This window comes from Macrobrachium rosenbergii, chromosome 22 (assembly GCF_040412425.1).
Source record: "Macrobrachium rosenbergii isolate ZJJX-2024 chromosome 22, ASM4041242v1, whole genome shotgun sequence".
Taxonomy (NCBI): domain Eukaryota; kingdom Metazoa; phylum Arthropoda; class Malacostraca; order Decapoda; family Palaemonidae; genus Macrobrachium; species Macrobrachium rosenbergii.
Window position 1 is genome coordinate 3,780,488 of NC_089762.1, and position 18,505 is coordinate 3,798,992.

General features: G+C 37.7%; 1 protein-coding gene across 11 annotated transcripts in view; it reads right to left on the reverse strand.

The window, feature by feature from the left end:
• The window catches only part of DEF8 (differentially expressed in FDCP 8 homolog), an 84,135-nt gene that overhangs the window by 36,691 nt on the left and 28,939 nt on the right, over positions 1-18,505 (reverse strand). For 2 of the 11 annotated variants that reach the window (XM_067124137.1, XM_067124138.1), the window contains 2 exons: positions 7,816-7,860; positions 1,851-1,895 (listed from right to left, as the gene is read on the reverse strand). The exons of 6 other annotated variants lie outside the window; for them this stretch is intronic. In XM_067124137.1, coding sequence (XP_066980238.1) covers positions 1,851-1,895; positions 7,816-7,860 — 90 coding nt within the window. The remainder of the gene's footprint in view (positions 1-1,850; positions 1,896-7,815; positions 7,861-18,505) is intronic. 3 more of the 11 variants (XM_067124139.1, XM_067124140.1, XM_067124141.1) reach the window with 2 other exon arrangements.

Genomic DNA, 18,505 nt, shown 5'->3' on the forward strand with positions numbered 1-18,505 from the left:
ACCCTACTTGCAAGTTTTTCCAAGTCCAGCCCACATGAGCAGTTTTGGCATTGCTCACAGATATGAGAGAGTGAGTTTGGTTTTTATTTTGTGTATATAGTACTGGTCAATGTATTCCGTGGTATTTATACTTCACAATCACCATCCGCCACATTTCTCAATGCCTCCAGCAAACTCCAATGCCCTGAGGGAGGCATTACGTTTGATGTTGGGATTCTCCATAATTTTGATGGACTTATAGAAGATCAGTCCCATGAGTTTACATTAAGGCTCTGGTTATGATGCTGACTTGTCTTCCGTCATCATTGTCATCTTCAGGGGCTTTCTCCCTCACCTCACCAGCAGCAACTGCAGCAGCTATCTCACTGTGGGACAAAAGCTGGAAGCCAGGATTGCCATCTTCATCATCCAGCCACTCCTGTATGTCGTTCTTGGGAACACTGTAGCTTCCCTTGGTGAGTTGGGTACAAACATCGTCGACATCAAAGCCTTGGAACTCAATCATGCCCTCTTTCATTCAGGATACAGTTCCAAGTGAGCTCCAGGGTCTGTGCAGTGACATCCGTTCAGGCATCTGCAAAGTTGTAGTTGGCAGATTTCACTGAATATCTTCAAAGATTCTCACCTGCATATCCAAGCCTTGCTGCTTCTCCTCCTCCTCATCCTCTAACACCACCAACACCTTCTCCAAGAACTTCCCCCAGTATAAACAGTTCGTTTGCAACAAAAACACCTTGGTCCATTGGTTGAATGATTACAGTCATTTCAAGAAAAATCAAGACCCTAATATGACCTTCATCACCAACCAACTGGGTTTTGGTAGGATGTGCATTTTCCACAAGAAGCAAAGCTTCCGTCCAATATCTAGCCATTCCAAAGTCCTGTGTGTGATGACAAACTCCTTATAAAAACAGTTGTGAAACCAATTAGAAGTGATCCTGGAGGTGAACCAAGCCTTTGTTGAGCGATACCAAATCACCAGATGATTATCCATCTACCTGCATGGCACATGCTTGCTCTGCATGTCCAGCTACCATTGGTTTGTAAAAATACTCACCAGAAGCATTTGCATATAACATGCACTGCTTCAAAAGCTTTTAAATGAGACATATGTGAAGAATCACATATATCTCAACTCTCACAGTGAGTGTAACCCAGCTTTTCACCAACTCCAAAAGTTATAGACAGAATATGCCACTTGAAAGATGTTCCCAGATAGCTTCCCGATACCTTCAGGATGCTGGAAAAATCCACAGTTCTACATAGATTTACCTAAGTTAAGGATATTTAGATTTAGATAATTGGTTCCTGTTGTCCCCATCGATGGTAAGGAGCTCACAGCCTGGGGAGTAAAAATCTGCACCGAGAGGTAGAGCATAAGAAAATTAAACTGTTTGTGGGCACACTTGTAAAAGTGTATTGCAAATATACTTCAGTAATGAAAGGGAATTCAAATCTGTTAATCATGCAAGTGTAAAAAATAGCACTATGAAACTACTACATGCACTACTGTTCACCTAAATCAAAACTGATAGAAGTTACAAATGTATTTTTGACAATAGATAAGATGCAAACCATACACAGTTCAACCCTTCATTCGCTCTCCACATGAACAGCAATGTTTTGAAAGCATTAATAAAGTTTATATGAAATATTCTAAAGAGTTCAGCTTTTAGAGTACAGATATATCACAAAACAGTTTTAATTAGTGTTATAACAAACTTTAGAGGAACCTGACAAGTTTTTACAGGCTTCAACACACCAGAATACTTTCTGAAAATAGGAGGTGAAGTTTTAACAGAGTGCAAACAAAAATAATAAGCAAAAACTTGTACAAGAAATTCCAGTACCTTTTCTGAATGGGTCACTCAAACATGAGACGCCCCTAGGGTGGGCTAAAAACAAAATTAAAATGATTAGTATACAATGCTTTTTTGACATTTAAATAAAACAACAAAGCAAAAGTTTTTCATGCATTTCATTTTAGATTTGGTACCCGAAAACAAACGCCATCAATTTCTCTTCTGGCTCATGAATGCATATATGAAAATTCGATGTTCACTTCCAAATTGTGTAATCATTTGAGTTCAAGCTACATATTACCTCTGTTAATAATAGGCTATAATTAAGATGAAATATAGCAAATATTCCTTCCAGGTAGAGTAACAACTGAATATAACCCTACAACAGTGTTCCATTGTCTACACTTATCTTTGTCACATTCCTAAAATCAGCATACAATATATCCAGACACTACAATACATTATGAAATAGTTTCAGTAACATGAATTCCTCAAAAGAAATTTATAAGTACACTTAGAAAGCTAGAACTGTCATCATATGATTCTAGCTTCTTTTTTTTCTAAAAGGCCCTGGAGATGAAATGTCCAAACTTCAGAATATAATTGGTTAACGTATTTTTCACTATTTTTCTACATAATTTTTTTCAAACTTACTCCTTTGAATTTGAGTACCCTACTCATCAATAAAACCAACAGTTTTTAACCTTGATTTGTGAGGGCCAAGTGTAGCTCATTTTCTTTGCTACATACAAATTCAATATATACTGATTAATGTCTGCTCCTTAAGTGTCTACTGAAATTTGCCTTAAATTTATGAAGCTGCAATAATTTTAAGTGTAAATTATACCTCTAATATACGGAAAAGAATTCGTTATCTTTTCCTTGTTCGGCCAGTAACTCACTTCCTCTTGTTCTTCAGTGACTGACAGGTATGCTTGCCAATTAAAGAAATATATATTGAGCACGAATTTACCATAAAAGAAATGCCTCTAACTCCTTTGTCATATATTCCTCATCAAAACATGATACGAAAGCTTAATCAGAAAATACTTGAAGGGCAATATACCACAGATTAACTATGATTCCAAAAAATCTTCATTTTTTCAAAGGAGGCACACTGCTCTAACAAAGTTCAAACTGTTACACAGTCTTCGAAGCAACTGTAGCAAGTTTTTTTCAATACATTTCTGGTCTGTTCATTTAACTTTCACTCCAAAATTATCACAACTACCAATAATACCTTTTCAATATTTGACCTTGTTAAAAGATGCCATCAGTTTCATCCTCCTGGCATATCAGGTCTTTAATCCCCTTCAACACCTTACCATACTTACAGACCACATCTGGGTCAGGGCCTGTGCTGGATTCTTTCTCAGAAGTCTACTTGTTACTTTTAATTATCCTCTCTTCCACAAGGCAGCTGCTTTCAGATTCCTTAGATAAGGTGCATTAATTCAATAAATAAACTTATTTTACTTCCACATAAAACTTGATAAGCAATTGGTTTGTCAAGTGAGAGACCAGAATCTTTCTAGCATAATCCTCTAAAGGCTAACCAGGTGCATTAATTTAATAAATAAACTTATTTTACTTCCACATAAAACTTGATAAGCAATTGGTTTGTCAAGTGAGAGACCAGAATCTTTCTAGCATAATCCTCTAAAGGCTAACCAGTCATGCATCAAGTAACATCCAAAGTGAAAACTGAAGTTTGTTCATAGTAAGAACACAACTTATTCAGAGGAAGTCTACAAAGGGTTGCTAACAATATCAAAGAATGCCAGATCAGTGGAGCTGAAAGAAGAGAAAAGATGAAATTATCCCTGATATTAGTACGGTTTTTCTGTAAACAAGATGAAATATCCAGCAACATTTGAAAGGTACACTACTTTCATTACAAGTTGGCTTGTGAAGTCATATCATCTCCAGATGATGTATGTACGTACAACTATTAAACTAATACTGTATATAAATCTCTTCAACACATAGTACAGAATGAACAAATCAGAAACAAACCAGTAAGCCATCAAAATGGAACACAGTGCATAAAGTCCACTTCTGGCTATACGCAGCCATACTGTATACAGTACTAGTATCATCATGGTCAGCAATTTTGCCAATGCTGTAATGACTTACCAAAGGATTATGCTTAGCAGTTGACATTATCTATTTGCAAGACAAAATCTACAAAAACTAGAAGAAAATTATTCCACAGGAGGGACATTTTCTAGAAACCGGCTTATAAAAAGTTCGGTAAGTGGTTTTGCAAAACACGTACTGTACATAATAACTAACCCTGACTTACAGATCAGTAACATTTTCCTAGTAAAGGTGGTTCTAGACAAGTTCCACAAAATGAAACAATTAAAGAACTGGGAGTGTTCAGGATAATGCTGAAACTGGTTCCTGGTAATCCCTACTATTCAAACAAACTGCCAAGTCAGGTAACATTCATATGACATCTGAACACCAAGGTGAGAATGTGTAGTTTTTAGAAACAAAACTATACATACCCATCATTTACATTAACCAACATTCATGGTCTTCACAAATACTAGACACTACATGCCTGAACAAAAAAGATTCTCTGCTGGCTTACCAGCCACAACAAGCATGCTTCTTCATGAATCCTGGGTTGGAAGCAGGTAAAAGCTTCATTTCTCATGTCAAATCTATGAATGTGAATAATTATGGTGTTCAGAAGTGGGACACTTGATACAGATGATGAGTTTGCATTGAAATAGACTGATTTTTTAAAAATACATTTGTTTCACAACAACCCCCCCACAACTTACATTAGCCCAACTCACAAATTCAATGAGAAGTATAACTGCTGAGGGAATCCCTTAAACTAGTCCGTTAGAATGAAGGTCCCAAAGTGAATCCAACATAACTGGTTGTACAAAGGAACCAAAGGCTATAAAGCAGACTGGGAGTTGCACAGTAAGGCCAAAACCCACAAAAGACATTAAACTCAGAGGTCAGAGACTGAATCAATGAAGAAATCTTAGATCAAGGTGTAGAAGCTGGCTGCCACCATGGAAACTACAGGAGTTTAAAAATTATGAAGTTATAAATCTATTTACTGATAACAGAAGAATTTTCCAGATGACCCACTTCTACTACTGGATTTGATGGGCCAAGATGTGTTCATGTGTGCAGTGAAAACCAAAAATCATGACTAAAAAAACAGATGACATCAGAATCTCTCCAATAAAACAAAAATAGAGAATTCTGGTTGAGAGAACAAGTATTTACCAAAAGAGGGCTGAGAGTCATCTCAGCAAATATTTGCAGCACTGTCTATTTGTCCACCATCACCTCAGTCAATGCAAGGACATCTCAAGCTCACAATTCATTCTCTTTGCTGAATGGGTTAGGGAGAATAGCAGTAAAACCTGATTAGTAAGTACTTTGATGTTCACATTATGCAATGAAGCTTTGGGGATATTCAGTTGGTTGGTAAATCCTACATCCTTATCGGCCCAAAGCATTAAAGACTCCTCACACCATATCTCAAATTCACCTAATGTTTGCTATTGTCTTTTCTGTCTTGTATAGTTTATAACTTTATTTCATTTTCATTCCATTCTTTTGTTACTAATTAGTAAGCACAGTGGAATTAGGTTAGCAGATGATACTTTTCATACATTTTATACTTTCCTTATCATGACATAATTGTCATCATTATCAAAAATACCCAAACAAATTTAAATTTCACGATTTAGAATGGTGTGCATAGTCCCAACTACAACAGTTACTCAAATAGTACGCTTATTTCCTTCTTTATAAGAGGGAGTGACAGTAGGTAACAGTTTTGTCAAATAATGCATCAAACACATGGTCTTCCTCACTATATATATTATAAATTATTATTTTTGGTTTCAGTTTCCTGTGTTTTTTGTTTGAGTATATCTTAAAATTTTATGTATCCTAACTGCTGCACCATCTCTACTGTCTGTATAAGCAACCTCATTTTTTTCCAAGTGGTTTTACCTGAAGCCTGTGTAGATCTTCTTAATAATAATTCTTTTGCTTGGCTTTATTGGCACAAGTTTTCTTCTCTATATCAGGAGCTGTTACCTTCTTTAATTTATATAAATTCCATCTTCTTGATGATAAATCAATCTTTAAATCAATAACCTGTGGAAAATTCACTGTGTCATCATCTGTCTTATTCTGTATACTTTGAACTTCAGCAGTTTTTTCATCCCATTCAGCAACTGTAGCATACTGCTTGACAATCCCTTGTAACAAGTATTGTATTCTGCATATCTTTATACTCCTTCACAAATGAAAGGGCTCTATCAAAATTGATAGAGCAGACACTTCAATCTCCTGGCATTATTATCCCTGGTCCCATCCAAGAAAAGACATTTTTTATAATATTCATCACATTCACATTTTATCCAATCCTTATCTTTGGCATGTGGAACAAAATAGCATTCGCCTTCAACTAGCCATAATACACTTTCACTGACATATTTCAATATGTAGCCTTACATAACTTCACAACTTTTCTGTGCATTGAAGTATTGTTGATCCACTCTCATCTGTCAAAATCTAAGTTACTGTATACTGTAGTAATGAAGATTATACAACGAAAGACAGCCAGACTAATATTCAAAGTGAGGTCATTAAATCAAATTCTGAGCAGATGTTACATATTTTGAACAATGTGGAAAGACTTCTGATGATGACAGGAATTCTGCTGGTATATACTGTAACTGTATAGTGTTTCTAATTCTCCAAGAATACTGATAATCAAATGTTCCACAAAATACTTCATCAGAGTACAGGCTGACACAACTCGGAGGAAATGGCAACATACAACTGTCAGTACACATGGAAGGTTCTAACAAGATGGCGAACAAACTTGAATTTGTTTGTTTCTGTAAGCATTAGTTAAGTTATTCATTGCAGCAATGACAACGAGGAACTGGAGAAATGAAATGCCTTGGTTTCTGGACTTATAACCAATTACTGTGTTAGCATTTGCCCTGGCTTAAACGCAATGTCCTAAACTTTCCTGTCACCAATTAGCTAAATTGCAAATAACTTGTCCTTTAAGTTCACAATAAGAGTCTGGAACCTTAACTTGTGGGCAGCCACAATAAGGATGCAATAGTAATGACAGCCAAGAACAAACTCCTAGCTGGCAGCTAACAATTTTAAACTGACTTTTTGTAGAATAAAATTACTCAACAAATATAAATATGAATCTAGTTGTTTTCCCCAGAGATTACAAAGATCTTGTTCTGAGGTCCACATTTATGACTCCAGTAAGAATAATTAACTTCAGGTTCTAAGGGCAATTATGATGTGAGAGAGTAGTTTTTGATAGCCAACATGTCAGGCTTACAGAATCTCTTTGACATTTCATTTGCAGCAAAATGCATCATAGATGCACAATTTGATATTGGGCCGTGAAACTTGTGCAACAAAGACAAATTAAAAATATTAGTGTAGGATCCTACACAGGTCTATCATTGCTTATCATGACAATTTATAATCATCCCAGTAATTGCCCATTTCTATAATTAACCCAATAAAATACTTTCATTATTCACTCAATGGTCTGTACCATTCACTGAGAAGTATCCAGGCATAAATAACTTTTTCCTATCAAAATTTAAGTGCAAACTCACGTCACGGGCAATTTGCTTTAATGCTCCATATTAAAACAATTTTTAAGAGTTTTCATTCTTATAACAGCATAATTTGCATAAAAGATTGATCCTCTCCTAACTATACTATTGAGAGGAAACTTAATATACCTGCCTCTTCAACTATCAACTATATGAAACTTCTAATTATCCACAAACCAATTAAAGGTAACCACTTGTACAGAATATCAAAGATATCCTGTTACAACATGTTCTAGCACTTTACTGTACTACTGTGTACTACAAGCCAGCAGTTGTTACAAATGGCAAAACTCATTAAACTATTTGTATCTACATCGCTGACTTTCCGAATACTGTACTACAGAGTAAAATGGACATATCACTACCTTTTTTCTGAACTTCCTTTCCATTCTTTTTGAAAACACGATGTTCTGAAATTGGAACGTCTGGTTAAAGTCATACAGTAGTAAATAACACCCAACTTAGTCAAGCCAAAAGCACTTTCTCAGAAGATAAAAATCTCCCAATATAATTTTGTTTATAAATGGGGATTGAATTACCTGGGAAGGGAATGATACAACCAAATATCCTTTGTATCACAAAAAAAATCAACAATATAATGGACATGAACCATGTACAGTTTATGACAATTCATGTACAAATCTGAACTGGATAAGAACTTATTTCAAATACACTGGTCCAAACTGTCACATCATATGATCATATATGACATTGTCACCTGAACTTCACATCATAAACTTTAAAAAGACATTAAAAAAAAAGAGATACCCTGTGTTAGGAAAAGTCAGTCATTAATAATGTAAATTAACAAAAACAAATTTTTATTTTCTATCTTTTTAAATACTTACCTCTCCATTATGATAGCTGTATTCCCTGCATCAGCAGGAGGAGGATGATAGTGTGTGAAGACTAAAAAAATTAATAGGATAGTTTAGTTTAAACCATCCTACTGACCCATACCTTTTAGGCGAGCCACTGGTTCAAGCATCTGTTAATTTGTTTCAGTTTTTCTCTGTCCACATGAGTAGGGAGATGGGAAGGGGGTTTACATGATAGAGGTAATTGCAAAATATATTTGGTTGCAAAACTTTATATTTTCAAATGAATCTTTCCTCTCTATTATGAAAGCTGATTCACGTCCTGAACCACGAGGTGGGGAAAGGTGCGAGGACAAAAAAAAACAACCCCAAGGAAAAAAAAATTCCATCAGGAATGATTAAATCCATGTGCTGGTACTGCTGCCAAGCATGGACTAATTCATCAAGTAGCAAGGCCTCTGAATGGTGGTAGAGGTTACTTAGGCTACATGGGATACCACTCTCACTCTGATGAAAGTGGGACAAAAGGCATTGTGCCATGGCTAGCAGAGCAGTGATGGTAAATGAATGAAGGCCTTCACCTATCTAAAAAAAATAGGCACCTTCACATTCCCCACAAACTTATCAACTTCCTAAATAAATAGGAATGGTTAGAGCACAGCTATCCTAATCAGGATATGAGTTCCCCTGCTGTAATGAGGGGCAAAAGTGCTCTGTATGATTCATAGTGAATCGTTGCACCTCAGAAATAATGTGGGGCACAGTACTAAGCTACACATTCACAAAGCTGCATTGAAAACTCTCTCTAGATAGAAGTTCCTAAGAAAATTGAAAGTGGTCTCTGCTGTTCTCTAATCATGGAATTTTGCTTTCACGAGAGGTAAGAAAGAAGGTCTAGGTTAGCACGTGCCTCACTGACAATGGCCTTAACCCCTTGCATCTGGTCATGATCATGCGAGGCTTAATACAGGCAGTCCCCAGTTATTGGCGTGGGTTCTGTTCCGATGGCGTGACAATAAGCGAAAATCGCCGATAACCGAAAATCAGTGATTTTTGGCGATAACCAGTGATTGGCACCTCTGTTAGGTATGTACTGACACCATTAAGCAGAAATCAGTGATTTTCGGCATTAGACAAGCGCCATAAAACTGGATCGCCAATAACTGAGCCCACCGATAACTGGGGACTGCCTGTAATAGCCTTTGGGGTACGATCCAGACTGGTTCAGGTGAGAATTTATTTTTTGCGCCAAGCAGTTTCAATGAATTTTGTGAGAAAATGTTCACATCACTTGAATGGGCAATGAATGACTTATTGCAACACTCGTGCCGCAGCTGGTGATGTGAGGAAGAAATCCAAAGAACAGATGTCGGGGGAAGTAACCAAATCTCCCCATCCCAGTACATCTCAAATATATTTGCTCACAAATATACTGAGGGATTGTTGCAGGTCTTAGTTCTCATCTTTTCCAATAGTACGTCAGCTGTAATTTATTTTGAAAAAAGTACAAAAAATATTAGAAAGAACTTGTATTACTCACTAAAAGGTACTGTATCTCCCCATTCCAGCACATCATGTAAATATTTTACCATAAATGTAATCACGGATTCTTACCGATTTTAGTTCTTTTCTGTTATGATATTGTGAGAGAGGTAATTAAAATTTTACAAAATAAAATTTAAAAATTATCAGAAAGAACATGTATAACTCACTCAAATTCGTGTATTTTTACAAGTGTCATGGATGAAGCCCCCACAGGGTTGGAAATATTCACTTTCAACTTCCCGTGGGAATTTTTTTATACCATGTGCATTTGCATATCTTTCTCTTTCAATTTTTTTTTTTTTAATTGGCCAACCTTAAAGTATTCGCAGTCGAATGTTGTTCGTCATGCATATCATAGCCTGGCCTGTAAGGGTTGAACAGAACCACCACGGCATTCTTTGACTTACGGTAATCAGGCTCTCAGGCTACCTAGGGCTACAAAATCAGTTTTTGACATTTCTTTTCACCAAGGCCAAGGATATCATAAACAGTTTTAACTGTTAAACTCACTCAAGGAGGTTGTGATCAAGGGTTCAAATGGAGGCATGCTTTAATATTTAATCACTACATCCAAATTCCAGCCCAGGGGTCAAATCGGAGGCTTAGGAATCTCAATTTGGAAGGGGCAAATAGCTTCCTTAATATCCACGTATGCCTTAAAACAGAAGCTAACATCAATCAATGCCCCTATATGGCAGAAAATAAAAACCTTCTGGTGTAGCATAAGTAAATAAAGAATTTAATTGGGTTATTTCTAGAGGTATGGGTGCAGGAAATCCTTCTGGGAAAGCCCCAAGCTCTATACTGTATATTGACCTCTGTCTTTGGTACAAGGCATTTTTTAATCTTCTGGAATTTATGATTGACCTTCTGCATTCCCTAGAAAAGCTCCTTCCTTGTAAACTACGGTCGAGTCTCCAAGCAGTTAGCTGTTGCATCTACTAACAGAGGAAGAAGGTCTTGGCACCACTGTCTGTGTGGCCACCAAGGAATAACCAAAATCATGTGCAACTTCACAGACCCTTTGTACCATAGCAAAAGGGAGAAAAGCATAAAATTCTAGATAAGACCAATCTAAAAGCACCACATCAAATGCCCAAGCTTGGGGATCCTGAACTGGCAAGCAGTACACAGGTAGGCAACTGTTGAACCTGGTGGCAAAAAGGTCTAGAAAGGGAGTCCCACAACTTCCAAAGACCTTTGGAGATTTGTGGAAGCAAAGTCCATTCAGATAATAGAAGTTGCTCTTTTCTGCTCAGTTGGTCTGCCACAACATTCATTCTTCCTGGCACGAACTGGGGCTACAGAAGAATGTTCCTCTCCAATGTCCAGGTGAGAATGTGACTGTGAGAAGGAATAAAGCTTCCACCTTTGTGCCCCCTTGATTGCTGAGATAAGCCAAAGCTGTTATATTTATCCAAAAAGATTGCAATCTTCTTGATCTGTACTAGATCCTCCGATGCTAGAAGGGCCTTCCACACTGCCAACATCTCCAACTGATTTATATGGCTATAGTTCTGCCCACCAATCCGCTGCTATGTACCTGTCTGCTGAGACCGTCTGCCGAGACCGTTACCCAACCTTTAGAGGATGTGTTAGAATGTAACACGAAGTCTGGGTTCTTTAACTGGAAAGAGGTTCCCAGTAATAGATGAGATTGAAGGTTCCACCATCTCAGGAAATCCTCTACATCCCTTGACATCTGAATTTGAACAGTCTGGATGAATTTTCCTGTCCCAGTGACTCATGAGGAAGAAATGATCAGCCTCATTCTCAACCTGGCACCTAGTACAGTACCAGCTTCTCTAGTGATGCCATGTCCCAACTGTTATAAATAGCAGTGTTCTGCCATATTGATTATTGTGAAGGGTCTAACAAGACCTAGTTTATTTGACTACCACCGAGAGTCCAATTTTCCAGCGCATTCATACCCAGTCCATGAGTCTCGATCGCCTCCCCCTCAATACCCTTTGTCCAATATACTCTTCTGAGGGTCTTCCATTTCAGATGCCAATGGACGAGTCGAGATGATAGAGCAAGTTGGCTCTGCCCACTAACAGGTCAACGGTACCTGAACCTGGTGGCATGATGCCTCAGCACAGATGAACTCCCAGCAAGCTCAGCCCACCTAAAGGTCGGGGAGCCTCGATAAACATATGACAAGAGGTCAGTGGCCTTACTCTGCCAACCACTAGCTTGGACAGATGATGGGTGCAACTCTACTCCATCTCTAAACCTCACACGTGGTGCCCAAATCGATGACCAGCCCAGTGGGCACGTTCTCCAATGCTTTTGCTTGACGACCATACCAGCAAAGCACGTATTCTTCAGTTACTCTCCGTACAACGGGAGTGAAATCCAGGTGGGTGTCCGCTTAGAAAGAACCTCGATTTCCACAACCTTACCTACCCTTTAATCCTTTCCCTCTCAAGCATCCTATCAAATCCTCATCCAAAATCCAATCCTTCCCTATAAATGCCAGACCACAAGGGAATGCCATTCCTTACCTGAACCTCTCATGTTTGATCATATTGTTGATTGAAATTCTATTACTTAGTAAAATCAGTGAACAACCACGGTGCCACCATTTTGTATAACACGTGACTCGACCGAGAGCCGACCTCATCGCATAGTATCTCCAGCACCCTTAACGTAGCGGCCTAATTAATTCAGTTAATGTGTTAGGGACTGTGTTAATGCTAAGATTGTTAATTCAGGAATTTTCTCTTGTAAGAAATGTGCTATTCATGGCTGGATTCCACTCGTCCCACCATGCTCTAGTTCATCGGATCAAGGCTGTATAAATTACCCTTAAATGTGAATTGCAAATGACTCAGATTGGTTAAAACCATCCTTTACCATTTTCTCATTTTGACTTGTTACAGTAAATAAACTAATTTTAGTGTAACAATTACTTGTTACTGGCGACCTTTCCCAAGTTACTGGCGACCTTTCCCAAGTTATTCTATTAGACTTACATCCACGTACATAACACAACAGAGGTGCTAGGTCTTGGCTGGTAGAGGAACGAAGGATGGATATTCTTTTAGAATTAACAGAAAATTGTTTACAACTTCATCTTCAAAGAAGCCAAGAAATTCTCGGTATCCAGTAGCATTCCCAATGGATTTTAGAATATTTATCAATATTCCATACAGGCTTTTCAACTTTAGAAAAGTATCTCTTCCCCTAGGCTCCCCTCTAAGGCAGATGCCAGAATCAACTAGCTGTCCAGGAAAGGAAGCATCTGAATGCCTAACTGGTGAGACCTCTTGCCCAAATCCATCAAGACTTGTAAAAACTTGTGAAGCTGAGCTCAAACCAAGACAAGGCCAAAACTGGTAAACCGTGCCCCAAGAAGCAAACCACAGGCGTTTTCTTCAATTTGAATGAATCATTATACAGAAATATGTATCCACCATGTTAACTCATACCATGCATTTTCCTTTTGGTACTGCCACTAATACTGAAATGGCAGACTCCATGATGAATGGAGTCAGGTGAGCTAAGACAGTTAAGCCTGGAGACATCCAGTACCAGCCTCCAGCCTCCAGCCTCCTAAAGCTTATGGTACCATAAAAAGGCAACTGCAGAACCCCAGCATCAAATCTAAGACTATATCCACTGCTCCTTTTACCAAGAGTCCACTTCCTCACGCAAGATCTGGAACTTCTCTTTGTGGAGATAAGCGGGAAATGCCAAAGGTGAAACTTCCAGACACATCTGGGAAAGGAAGGAAATGCTGTAGTCCTCTTTGAATACCTCCACTATACAGGGATCTGCCCCCAGGCACTGCCAAACTGAATAAAAGAAAGGGACACAACCTTCTTCCTATAGGGGCCTGAGAACTTGCTACATCATCTCTTAACAGGTGCTGAATTTTTGCCCGACACTTATTGGCCTTCCTGGGAGTTTGAAATGGCTGACTTGAGGATAAAGAGGAGTTACCTTCTTGCTTGGAGAGAACTTTGGAATTCTGCACCAACTGAAGAAGCAGCTGCTTTGTTGCAGGTGCCTGAATGCCTGAAAGCAGTGTAACAAAGCTCTAGTTTCTATTTTTCCACCTGCTGTACTATCGTACCTATTGCTAAAGCATCCAGCAAAGAATGCAAAGGATGTCCAGCAATAATCTAAGCCTCCTCTGCCAAAAAGACTGAGGGAGCCAAAGAAACAACACCGTTGATCCCTAAGATTGATGACAGCATTAGTAAAGGCATGCACAGACCCCCCAAAAGGAAGTCTGAAACCACTCTATCTAAGCAGCCAAAGAAATTCACTAAATTGTTTCCCAAGTGTTGTTTCTCTTAAGGATGAGTTATCTTATCTATGTCTGTGATAGACATTCCCAAAAAAACAATTTCCGTAATATGGAAAGCCATCGAGCAAAAAGCTCAAACTTCACAAATTAGCACAATCTTACCAGAGGAAATTGTTCCCTTTTTCCTCAGGTCCATCCGTAAGAGAAATTAAGAGTCCTTGATAAAAGACAGAACTAGTTCCAGCAGATGCTTGATTGCATGAGCTGAAGAAAAGACTTGACTTAGCTAGTTTAAATGATGGAAGGGGATCCGCCCTTGGCTCCAGCCTAAAAGCCCTAAGAGACCTCGAGTCCTCGATTACTGGCTTCTCAAAGAGATCAGGAAATGTGCTAGTACAGACGCTCACCAATCTTTGAAATGCTGACACCACCACCTGCTCTTCTTCCGAATCAAAATCCATTTAGAAGCCTCAGGCTCATCAGAGGGAAACCCTGGGGGAGATAGGAAAAGCAGCAGCAGAACCACCTGCTCCCTGAGACGAATAGAATTTTCACTCCTTGAAAAAGGAATCTAATTTGGAAGCAAAAAACTTGCTCCATACAAGTGGAAGGGCCGACCCCAACTTGCGCCAATACCTGGTGCCAAAGAATCAGCAGCACCGAAAAGAAAACTCCCATCCATTAACACCTGCATTAACACCATGACAGTAGAAGGCAAAACTAATGCTGCTGAAGGAGCCAGTATCAAGGTAGATAAGATAAGCAATCTGTTCTGCTACTGAGACAGTAGCAGTCAAAGACAAAGGATCAGCCAGCCTAGAAGGGGAATGTGCTGAGTGTTGGCACTGAAGAGGAGACCAAGTGCCTCAAAGAGGCCGGAGAATGGTACTGAGAATTCCACCCCGGAACTGGGAAAAAACTGTACTACACTGACACTGAAGAAAGGCCAGTGGCACTGAACTCCTTCATGCTCCTTCACTGCCTGTTGATCAGCAAGGGTACTATCACCCTCCTGCCTGACAGGCCTGCCCTTCTGTTGACCCTGGTGAGCCTGTTGTGTCGGAGGGAGGTGGTGACAATAACACTGCTGATGCCAATCTACTCAAGGAAACACCATCATCCAAGAAGATGCCAAGGATCTTGGATCCTTCTGGACATGTAAAGACAGCATCACTCCATCATGTCTTTGAACAACTAATGCCAGCAGGAAGACAAATACGCTGTTGTGCATGCTACAAGAGTGGCAAAAGAGGAGAAACCTCATACTAGTGTAACGAGTGCCAGGTGGCACTCTGCATCAGGGGGACTGCTTCAAGAGGTGCCAAATCCTCTAGAAGTACTGGTCAATGCCATCTTCAAGAGGAAGGGGGTGTGGCCAACAACCACAGCACCCCTTTGCAATGTTGTTCAAGCCATTTCAATGAGGCATTACTTGGCAGCATTTACCTGCCTATCGATGGTACATCTTGTTACTTTAGCAAGCAGGGCTTGAAAGAACTGCACAAACCAGCAACCAAGATGATGATAATTTTTGGTGAGTGTTCCTTACATTTTTTATACATGCATAACATGTATGTATATTTTGCGGAGAAACAAATCCAGTTATGCATGGGTACATGTATTTAAAAGTAAATCTCTACAGAGAGCTTTCAGGAGTTTGTTCAAAAGTTCTCTGTATATATTTTTGTTTTTAAATATATGCCCCATACATAACTGTGGATTTGTTTCTCCAATTCAAGAGTCATGTTACTAGCAGTATTTTTTAATGTACATTTGTTTTGTGCAGTTTTGGATCTTTATTTATTCTGTAAGTGCAAAATTTTCTCATCTCTTAACTTTTAGTCAATATTCTACATACAGTTTTGGGGGAACTTTTTCACACCAAAACAAAACAAAATTGAGCAGCCTACCTTGAAAAATACGGGAGCTTTGCATCTTCAAACAAAAAAGGTATGGAGAGTTTTTTTAGTGTACTGCATGGGTGTCCCTCTTTTTCGGAAAACATGATACACTACTGCTTTGTCATTAATTTTTCCATATTTCACATTTTATAATTGCTTTCGTCTGCAATGCTGGTCCCCTATATATACATTCACCCACACCCCTTGTCTCCAGAATCGTCCCACCAGTCTAGAAAATGACCAATAGGCTGGTTGAAATGTCATGACAAAATAATCTCTGAAAGGAATACCTTGAAGTATCCAGAATCGATCTTCTGGCAAGTCTACAGATTTACCATACTGTTTTTCAATAGCTCACTTCTATAGAGAACAAAACTGTTATACAAATGCTGTTTATATATTTCTCTTTGCCAAAATAAGAACTGTGGCCATTTGTTGACCGATATCAACGTGGAAGAGAAGCGAGTCATAAGAAAAATTGAGAAGTCTCAATATATGATTAATTCATAAGATGCAGCCATCCTTTTTAACGGGAAATAATAATAATAAAAAATTACTGTAATAATAATAATAATAGTAATAATAATGCTAAGAATTTCACAATGTCGTAAAAGACTGCTGTATAATAAAAATCTGCAATTATATTATTAAGTTGTATTATTTATATAAAAGATATAAAAACAAAGACTTTCAAACACCTGAATGGTGTTCCTCATCAGTGTTTACGTTTTTAACATACACACTGAGGAAGAAAGCCATTCAGGTTTTTTGGTCTTTGTTTTTATCTTTTTTAAATAACACAACTCATTTATATGACTGTAGATTTTTATTATACAAAAATAATAAAAATAATAAAATAAAATCAAATAATACAATAATAAAATAATAAAATAAAAAAATAAAATAAAAATAAAATAAAAATAAAATAATAAAATAAAAAATAAAATAAAATAAAAAATAAAAATAAATAAAACTAATAAAATAAAAAATAATAATAAAAAATAATAAAATAAAAAATAAAATAATAATAATAATAATACATACATCATCCCAATACTACCTACCATCAATATATTTATTCCTAGTAGTTTTTTTTTTTTTTTTCAAGAGATGATGTGATGTCAATGATCACCACCAGAATCTCTAGGGATGGAATTGGTATGAATATTGGAATCTCAAATACAGTAGTTAAAACATGAAAACTGGGGGACAAAGTGAAAGATGTTGAACAACTAGGTTAGAAGGGATCAAACAGATCAAATCAAGAGATTAAGGCAGCAAACAAATACAGATTGGGTCGAAGTTATTTGCAAAGAACCAAAATATTTCTGCAGTCTATCACATACAATACACTGAGGGTAGTATGCCGCCTGCAGGCATGAGCATTATTAACGGCAATTAATTTGAAATCGTGTTTATCTAACAGAATGGTATTGGGTAAATCTGTAAGAATAACAAACATAATAATGTCCCTTTTTCAGGCCCTGGTTGGCATTCCACAAAAATCAACTAACCTTGGATTCTGTAAGCACAGTCAATTTGCCATAAGAGTTTTATGGTCAGCTTAAAAGAGTCAACCAACGAAGGACAATATCCAGGAAATGTAATTTAAGCATCAGGAGAACTGAAGCTCTGAATAGCAAAGAGGGAAAGTCACACATGAACTAAAGTGAAAATCTTCATAAAAATTCACGAAGACACACAGAAACACTGTACCCTTATTACAAGAATACAACACATGAGGAACTGAGATTACCTACTAAATTACCAAGTACAGTGCTTGTACAACATGAAAATTATACTGAATACATGGAACCTGGGGAAACTTGGAAGCTAATACTTTTTACTTAAACTACATTAGGAAAACTATCCACAGCAACACCCCAAATATTCTGTCTACATCAGCAAAAATAACATATCTGTTGATTACTCATCCAATTAATACAGTAACTCCAAGTTCTCCCAGACTAACAATATGGGCAAATGAAGGAAAAAACAACTGTTCTAAGGTTACAGAAATATAATGAAAAATAAATCTAAGATATGTAATTCATTAGTATTTCTACCTTACGGTGCCTGAAGGGAGTAAAAATATAAAGTTTGGAACCTTTATGAAGTCATGTAATACAGTACTGAGACGTGAGCCTTTGTCTGAATCAGCCAATTTTGCCTGTTTTACTCTTCTTAACAAGGCACTGACAGTTAAGTTACTAGAATCAAAAGCTTCATTGCTCCTCTTGCCTCTCACCGCTATCAGGCACATTTCTTCAATTCATTACATATACCTTTTGAATCCACTATACCTTGAAACTTTCTTACATGCTTTAAAACTGAAGTTAACTTTTTAGCAATAATTCACAATTCAAAGATTGTTTTGATCTGAGAAATACAAAAAGTAAATGATGATGTGAACACAGCAGGTAGTCTAAGTTGTAAGGATGACGACGACTATGCTGAAAGATGCAACTACATAAAAAAAAAATGTAAAGGTAATTGTTATTTGTAATCCTGAGCTGAAAGGGACATAAAATCA